The sequence below is a fragment of the Xiphophorus maculatus genome, unplaced genomic scaffold, assembly GCF_002775205.1.
Source record: "Xiphophorus maculatus strain JP 163 A unplaced genomic scaffold, X_maculatus-5.0-male Unplaced_Scaffold_BN000194F, whole genome shotgun sequence".
NCBI lineage: Eukaryota > Metazoa > Chordata > Actinopteri > Cyprinodontiformes > Poeciliidae > Xiphophorus > Xiphophorus maculatus.
Window position 1 is genome coordinate 21,537 of NW_019369790.1, and position 8,858 is coordinate 30,394.

At 38.3% G+C, this 8,858-nt stretch overlaps 1 protein-coding gene across 1 annotated transcript; it reads left to right on the forward strand.

Moving 5' to 3' along the window:
- Nucleotides 1-4,018: 4,018 nt before the first annotated feature.
- Nucleotides 4,019-5,740, forward strand: LOC111607933. The gene is made up of 9 exons (XM_023330110.1): nt 4,019-4,117; nt 4,320-4,413; nt 4,497-4,564; nt 4,660-4,884; nt 4,980-5,045; nt 5,127-5,258; nt 5,348-5,410; nt 5,497-5,535; nt 5,678-5,740. Exons 1-9 carry the CDS (start codon nt 4,019-4,021, stop codon nt 5,738-5,740), a joined length of 849 nt encoding a protein of 282 aa, XP_023185878.1.
- Nucleotides 5,741-8,858: the final 3,118 nt, after the last annotated feature.

Sequence of the window (8,858 nt, forward strand, 5' to 3'; positions counted from 1 at the left end):
CTTATTGCAGCAACTAGTCAAAATTTGTTTTAAGATATCTCCAAATGAATTAGCGATATTTTTAATTAGATGGCTTATCCATTTAAGATATCTTAAAATAATTACGTTCAGATATGTTAAATTATGATAATAGATATGTGTCCCGTTAAATAACAGATGAAGTGACATCATTTGAGATATTTTGAGAGTAACTTTCACTTGTCAAAATGTAATGTAAGATGTCATAAATAAACAAGTTCCAAAGTAATGGATTTGGATGGATGGTTAGGAAATGGATTAAAATGTATGGATTAGAGGACAAGGAAATAGCTCATTTTAATCCAATTAGCGTTATTCCTCCATGGTTAATACCAGAGGTTAATGTAGATTTGAAAATTAATACAATGAAAAATGATTGGAATTTAAATGAAATAGGGATCAAGACTGATATTTATTTAAGAAATACATATAACAATTATCTTAAAATTTATACAGATGGATCTAAGAATCTAAAAGGATATGTGGGAATAGGAATATATATATCAGAGTTTAAAAAATGTATTTCTAAAAGAATATCAGATCATTTGTCGGTTTTTACAGCAGAAATGGTGGCAGTTATATTAAGCTTGCAATGGGTTGAGGAGGTCCGACCAGACAGGGTGGTGGTGTGCACGGATTCCAAAGCAGTAGTAGAAAGTATTAAGGGAGAAGGAAAGAAAGAAAAGATTTAGTATTAGAAATTCATCATATTTTATTTAGATTATATAGGGGTGGCATTGATGTTTGGTTTTGTTGGGTGCCAGCACATGAAGGAGTAAAAGGCAATGAAAAGGCAGATAAATTAGCTAAAAGGGCTTTAGAGGGGGAAATAACAATTTCAATTCCTTTTGGAAAAGGGGAAGGGAAATCACTTATTAAAAGTAAAGAAATGGAGAAATGGCAAGAAATGTGGAATGAAGATAAGAAAGGAAGAAGATTATATGAAGTACAAAAGTCAGTTCGAACTCGAAGCATTAATGAAAGAAACAGAAGAGAAGAAATAATAATTAGTAGATTAAGAGTAGGTCATACCTACTTAAATGACATGCTTTATACAATAGGGAGGAAAAATAATGATAAATGTGAGAGATGTGGAGAGAAAGAAAATGTAGAACACATATTGATGAACTGTAAGTCAAATGAACTCGAAAGGGAAGAATTAAAGAGAATAGTTAGAAATATGGGGCATGAATGGAATCTTAAAGGTATATTAGTAAATGAAGGAAACATAACAGATATTCACAAATTAAGGAAAGCATTGTTTATTTATCTTAAGAATACAAAATTAAAAAGTAGAATTTAATAGATGTGAAGTAATGTTTCTACACACTCATGTACAGTAGGTGGCGGTATGCACCTTAAAGTTGCTTGTGATCCGCCATAATAGAAAAGAAGAAGAAGAAGAAGAAGAATCTGATTGGTTGGTAAACCTCTCTAGCCTTCTGCACGCTGATTTTTGAATTAGTCTTTTACAGACCCCGATTTAGTGAAGTTCTCAGTGAGAGTTTCATAAAATCCTCGCCAGTTTCAAACAGGAGTCTTTCTGATTGCTTTGAAGCTTTTTCCGTCGAGGTAAGATTTTGCATATTTTAATAAAGATGTGATGAATGTCAGTTTGTTAAAATACAGCGCTGTACATAATATAAACTATTGCATGCACTTCAGTAATATCCGCTACTGATGTTAATAAATATAAGCCTAGAACCGTTGCTAATCGTCGGTTACGTGGGGCTTGAGCAAAGTTGTTGACTTGTCAAGATCTGTGTCGGCAGCGCGCTGCAGCCAAAGAGGCGCGTTAAATGTCAAGTTTCTAATTTTAATCAAGAGTTAAGTATTTTTTATATATATAAATAGCTTTTTTCCCTCATTCTGAATCGTTTCTGTACTCTCTGTGGGGCCTGTAGTGCTTCATAGAGATTCAGGCTGTCTCTCCGTCCTCGTGCTGTTAGCACGTAGCTCGTGCTCGTAGCTCGTGCTCGTAGCTCGTGCTCGTAGCTCGTGCTCGTAGCTCGTGCTCGTAGCTCGTGCTCGTAGCTCGTGCTCGTAGCTCGTGCTCGTAGCTCGTGCTCGTAGCTCGTGCTCGTAGCTCGTGCTCGTAGCTCGTGCTCGTAGCTGCTATGTTTTACGGCTGTTTGATTTTTACAAAATCTCTAAATTAAAAGAAGACGGAGAGTATATAGTTGTGTTTAATGTTATTTTCCTCAATTAGAAAAAGGCACACCTAAAAGACAACAGCTGCTTATTCACTTATAATCACAGATTTCATTATACAGTGAACCCGCTAGTGATGTGTCGGTCGCGAACGATCCGGCTCTAAGAGCCGGCTCTTTGAAGTGAACGATTGGAACCGGCTCCACAATGGGAGCCGTTTTAGGATCCTATTTGGGAGCCGGGTTTTTTTCTACAGTATATCGCTGTCTCTCCGCCTCCCTGTCGTTGTGCTTGTGCTCTGCAAGTGCCAGAGCCGATCGTTTTTCCCCACGTCTTTGTGTTTTTTTTTTTGTCCTGCCGTGCCTCGCTGTGTCTGCTTAGCGGTTTTTTTTTTAGCAGTTTTTTTTAACAGTTCATTGTGTACTGTGTCCTGATTTGCTAAACAATCTCCGCGCTTCTTCTCTACCTGCGCGCCAATAACGTTACAGTATTTAAATATACGTAATACAGCTTGGCAAATTATTATGAATGTTTTTGCCCAGAAGAAAAAAAAAGAGCGACAACTATTGATAAGTATGTTCTTCTATCGAAAAAACACATCTGCACCACAGACTTCAGAAGAAAAAGACACTAGAGAGCGGATTCAGGTCGCAGCTTCACAGTCAGAGGCACAGTGAAATACACGAGTCACAATTTGTATTACTGTACTTTGTATTGATGATTAAAATTATTATTTTACTGTAGTTATTTTTAAGAAAGCGTTATATTTGTTGTAAAATGGGCCTGAAAACAGGTTTTGTTTGTTGGTTTCAATGTAGGGTCTTTAATTATGCTACATAATAATTAAAAAAAAATAAAGGTAACTACTCCACGGATTTCGCATATCATGGGTTCTTTTCACAATGCAACAACTGTGAAAAACGATGGTTCACTGTATATTATATATATATATATATATATATAACACATTTTATTTGTAAAGTGCCTTTTAGCAACAAGGCATTTGAAAGTGTTTTGCATCATTAAAACACAAAATTGCAATGTAATAGTACACACAGTCAACACATTACATTTTGCACATCAGATTACTGATTAATATTTTATGATTAAGCCTGTTCGCAGGTTTAGTTATAATTACTGAAGCTGTGCATTGAGTCTTGATTGTATGTATGTATATATATAACTGTTTAATATTTATATTGTTGTAATTATCAATATTCATAGTACTGAATTATTTCATGTCAAAATGTAGATGCCTCGAGGAAAGTCCCATCGTCGATCGGAAGCTGCAAAAAGGAGAGTAGAGGCAGTCCGGCTCGAACGAGTTGGGATACCCAAGGCCTCCAGCGACTTTGAACCACGTCAGTATTAAATTTAATTACATTTCTTTAAATTTTATGTCATATTTCTATGTCAAATGAAATATCCAGAGTGCACTAGTGCATATTTCTTTAAATAATTTGTATTTCTTTTTGGATTTTTGTTATTTTTTTAGAGCGTGGCACAGGCGTGCGGCACGCTGTGCGAAAATGGCCAGTTAGTGAAGTGACTAATCACTGTCACAAGCTGGTCGTTCCAGAGGGATTGCCCAATAAGAAAGTAAGTAAAATGAGCAATGATTTCAAATAGAATATGTAGGCATAAATCTTATCTTGCTGTGTTTTTTCTATTTTAGTTTGTTCTTTCTGATTGGTGTGTCCCACTTGCGCTCTTTTGTGGACGGCATTGTTGAGATGGCAAGCTGGCTGCTTGCAGTTTGGATTTATTTCGACTCCTGGTGCTGACGCAGCCGACCTGCGTCTCGAGGTGTTGAATGCGTCGTACCTCGAGAGCCTGACGCTGTCTGATCATGGCTCCATCAAACAACCTTACGGCCAGTCGTCACCCAGAAGAAGCCGGACAGGAATTTGAGCGGTACCTATTGGCTGTCTGTTCTCGTTGGCCTAAGGTAATAACAATGGTTGATTTAAAGTGGTTCTTCATGCTGGTTCACAGAGTGCTGCCCTGCATGTTTTAGGTATTTGCCTTCAGAGACACATCTAAAGCATGCAGAACAATGGTCACTGAGGACTGGGATGGAGAAACACATAAATATCAATTTCTTAATAGGTTCATGGGCAATATAAATGTCTAAATATGTTATTTTGTAGGTTTTTTGTACCGGCTTCGTCCCCCGCCTGACTGAGTCCAGAGAGAAGCAGGAGTGGTTCCAGCAGGAATTCCACCGCAGGTCTGCAAAGCTAGGTACGTATTAAAATATTTCTCATTATGTTCTTTTTTTGGTGAATGTTTGAAAATTTCTTTTCATTTTATCATGATGTTTTTAGGGATTCGGTACTATCCAATCGCTGACAACTTTCCTCTGGGCCGTCGCCATCTGTGGTGTCCTGATGGCGTGAGTAAATGTTAATTTTAAACACAGTGAGGAAAAATTTTGAATTTATATGAAATATTAATTTTATCTCTAATGATTACTGTTAATATGTGCAGATCCACTTGAGCGATGACCACGGGATGCATATCCTCAAAGAACTGATTTGGATGTTTTCCTATCAGTTCCTGGAGTTGTCAGCACCAAAGCCACTGGTGCAAAGTCCGGCAACTCCTCCTTACAAACCGAGGTTTGCGCCCCGTGTGGTAGTTAAGGGACAGGAACGTTCTCGTCCTTCTTCTCCTCTCCCTACCGAATGGACGCTCGTGAGATCCGGCAGGAAGGTATGAGTTTTTTATTTTTGCTTGCAGTGGAAGAAAGATGTTTGTTTAACTATTGCTAGTCATCCCAAAATCTTATATGTCATCTACCTTTGCAGAGGAACCTCTCGGGAGAATCCGACTGTTTGTCTGATTCACCCAAGAAAAGAGTGGTTCATCACCAGGTGCGTGAAGCTTGCAGCTCTGTATAAGATGTAATTTTCAATGTCACTGGTATCTTAATAATTAATATGTTGGTCTTATAGCGGGACGACACTCCTGTGGCTTTATCGGAGTGTGCCATCCCGTCCAATCCTGTCCGTTTCTCACCCGCTATCTTGGTGGCCATGGAAACAGTCTCTCCATCGGCCGTTCCAGATGTTCGCACAGGCACCGAGGTAATTAACAGAATGCTGCAACTATTAACAGTGTCATTATTTGCTTTTATATATAACATGAATCTGCAATGTTGTTTGCGATATTACAGACAAAGCCTGTGGAACATCAAAAAAAACCAGCTGTCTCAAAGTCTAGGCGCACGAGACAGAAAGTTTGTAAAAGCATAACCTAATTAATTATTTTTAGTTCAGATGATTTTATGTTATTTAACTGTTCTTTTCTTCGTTTCTCCTTTAGGTTTCTCCTGTATCTTGTGTAACTCCTGCTACTAACACTGTAAGTGTTTTGCACATTAAAGTTAAAAGTGTAATGAATGTTGAACAGTGTCAAGTGTTTTATTGAAAACATTTGACATTGTATCTTTGTTGATCTTGTGCAAAATCAGCTTATTGTATGTTTTTGTGTCATTTATTTGTAGGTTGTGCTTAAGCTGCCAGGTTGCTGGTGTCTGATGCTCGTCCTGCTTGTCCTCCTGTGCTGACTCTCCTGCTTCGGGACCTGCCTGTCGCTTGGAGGTTCCTTCTGGCCAGGGGGTAATGTCTCCTTCAGTGTGTATTAATAAAAAATGTTGTCTGAGTGTTGTTCCTTTCATTCTACAATTTTCATAACAGAAATCAGATTTTCTCTTCCAAATTATTGTCATTGGCTTATGTAATAAATCTGTTGTGCATAAAAAGGAATCAATTTGCAGTCAGGAGAGATTGAAACGTTAAATGTAGATATTTTCAAGGTCTCCCTTCTGAAGCTGCTATGCCCAACCCCAGATAAGCGGAAGAGGATGGATGGATGTCTTTTTCAGGGACATATTGGACTAAAAGTAACAATTGAGGCTCAAGCAATTAATTAGATTGCTCACAATGAATCAATTTCTGAAGTAATTAACTAATTTAGTAATCATGGAACTGGACTATTTTGGGTTCAAAAAAGGCCATTTGCTATAAAGTCAAAAGATTTAAAAGAGTAATTTAGGAGAAATTGTATTGAAAACATTTTTTCCATTTAAAAATTAAACAATAATTTCTCTGTAAGCTTTGTAATATACTTTATAATAACGTTTTGGGAAGAGAATGGGACTGTGTGATTTACTACAGCAGAGTTAGACTGAGGGCAATTTCACGTTTCCTGTAACATTTGTAGGTAACCATTAGACTGCGCTAAAACCCATCCATATTATTGTGGAATTTCACTACAATAGTCTTAAATAATTTCTTATTTGGTTTACATATATTTGTATAAAACAGACTGGAATGAAACATTAGCACAATGTGGATATTTTCTTTTTTTAATTTGATTGAAATAATTGTTAGTTGCAATTATGCTAATGATAGTATATTTAAGGAAAAGTCATTACCAAATGAGGATGTACAAATGTCATGGTTTTCATATTTTCACTCTAGACGACTGAGGACGTGGCCGACTTCCAGCGCACGCAAACATCACCCAAAGGTCAGGCTGTTAACCCCGTTCCTTGCAGGTGTTCAACGGGGCTGCCACCGTCTCTTGTTGCAGGGACATTTTTTGGTACTAATCACTCTAGCTCTGATACCATAATGTCATGTAGTGTTGTAGCAGCAATAAAACACCACATTTCTCCCGTCTGTACCTGGAAGACGTCAGAATGTAGATGAAGTCGGTTGTAGAAGGTCGGAAGTTGGCGGAATATGTTGCTCGAGAGAGACCAAACAGAGGTCCAAAGCCGGAGTTGTGCAAGCTGGTTGAAGATCTGACTATTTTTGGTCGAAAGTGGAAAGTAGTAACTGGAAACATTGTGTTTGGGACACTTTGGTTTTGAGCAGGAAGAGAGAACTGTATGAAATATTAAATAAGTACTTGTTGAGAGATGGAATGTGTATCTTTAGTCTTCATGGTGCAACTAGCTTGATAATCCAGCATGGAGACTCTACTTTGTCGTCGTGGACTTTGGAACACGGAATTCACAGGGTTTGGCATCTCAGTTCCGGTACGTCGGTAGTCGTGTTTTAACACGTGTTTAAATGATTTAATGATTCACCTTCTTAACCTCAGGGAATCATTAAATGCGATCCGAGTACGGACTCTTCTGCTATTTCTGTACAAGAGATGTACAGTAATGTGGAGACATGTGCAGCAGTTACTGCTGACAGAACAGGCTACAGATGCATGCCATAGTGCAAGTAGCCATGTCGCATCACTCAGTGGATCGTTTCATCAGGGTGATGTTCAGTTTAAATATGCCGGGGTTCAGTGTACAGCCATAAGTGCTGTTGCTTTAACAAAGCACACACTGGACAGCGTTTTTTCATGGAATGCTGACATATTGGATGATGTAGTTGTTTTGGGTGATCAGCTATATACATTTTTGCGTGACAACAATTTAATCAGTGGTGGAAGTCAGCTTCTCTCTGTTCCAGACTTGCCTAAAAAGATGCATGTTGATGGGCAAAGTTTTGAGTATGCTTATGGGGACTATGTTGCTGGAGCTATTGATACACTGGATCCAGATCTTCTTGAATCAGGTGTGCACACTAGTCTTTGGGATGGACTCAGTAAGATGTGTGCAAAATATGAAACCAGCTTTATTACAATAAGTGGCAGTACTTGTGCCCTTATTAGTTCTAATGGACGTTATGCTGTTGTGGACTCTCATGCACGTAACACCGACGGCATGGTACATGCAACTGGAAAGAGTGTTGTCCTTTACTTCAACACTCTTGATGATGTTTTTGTGTACATTGAAAGGTTTTCTGGTCAACTGAATGTCACTCCCAAATTATTTGAGATCAGTGGAGTTGATATTGTTCAGACAGGCTCAAGTAAAATTGCATCTGAACATGTAGCTACTGTTCCAGGGAGCAGCAGTGGTGTTTTTGATCACACCTTTACAGGTGTTGACATGCAGGACGATTCTTGTGGAGAACATTCATCCCAACTTGACATGTCAGACATGGATGATGATGTAGTTGTTACTGGTGTCCAAAGTAAGGTATTGTATTTTAACCCTGTCTCTGAAGAGATTGCGCGGTCACTGTGTGGAAAGTTGAATGTGGAGTATCAACGGGGAAATTCTGTATCTTCTGTGGTCGGGGAACTGGGTGTGCCATGTCGGACGGAAAAAATTGTTGGAGATGGAAACTGCTTTTTCAGAGCACTTAGTCAAGCCATCAGTGGCACCCAGAAAAATCATCGCAAAATTAGGCTTGCTGTTGTTAAACAGTTACAAAGGAATTCTCACACATATGATAGTATTTTAAGAAGTGAGTATTCCTCCATATCACAATATTGCTGTTTCAAGATGCAATATGTTGGCAGTTGGGCAACTGAAGTAGAAATTAAGGCTTCAGCTGATTATTTTGGTGTTAACATTTTCACATTTTGTGACGATAAATGGCTTGACAGTTCTTTGAGTAGTTTGTCCAATCATGCTCTTTATTTGCAAAATATTAGCGGTAATCATTATGAGACGGTTACTTGTGTGAAACAGCCTCGGTCACAAACATGTTATGGTTATTGCATGAATAGCGATCTTTCTGGGGAATATAAAACTCGGCAAGTTACAGCAGAACAAAATATTGCGTGTATAAAGAAAGTAAAAACAGAGACTTCCGTCGAAGACGAGTGCG

Excerpts from the sequence above, each read along its gene's own strand:
- LOC111607933 (XM_023330110.1), top strand. The coding sequence starts at position 4,019 with ATGGCTCCATCAAACAACCTTACGGCCAGTCGTCACCCAGAAGAAGCC. Across the intron at positions 5,046-5,126 it reads AAAGAGTGGTTCATCACCAG|CGGGACGACACTCCTGTGGC; the intron begins GTGCGTGAAGCT and ends TTGGTCTTATAG. Across the intron at positions 5,259-5,347 it reads ATGTTCGCACAGGCACCGAG|ACAAAGCCTGTGGAACATCA; the intron begins GTAATTAACAGA and ends GCGATATTACAG.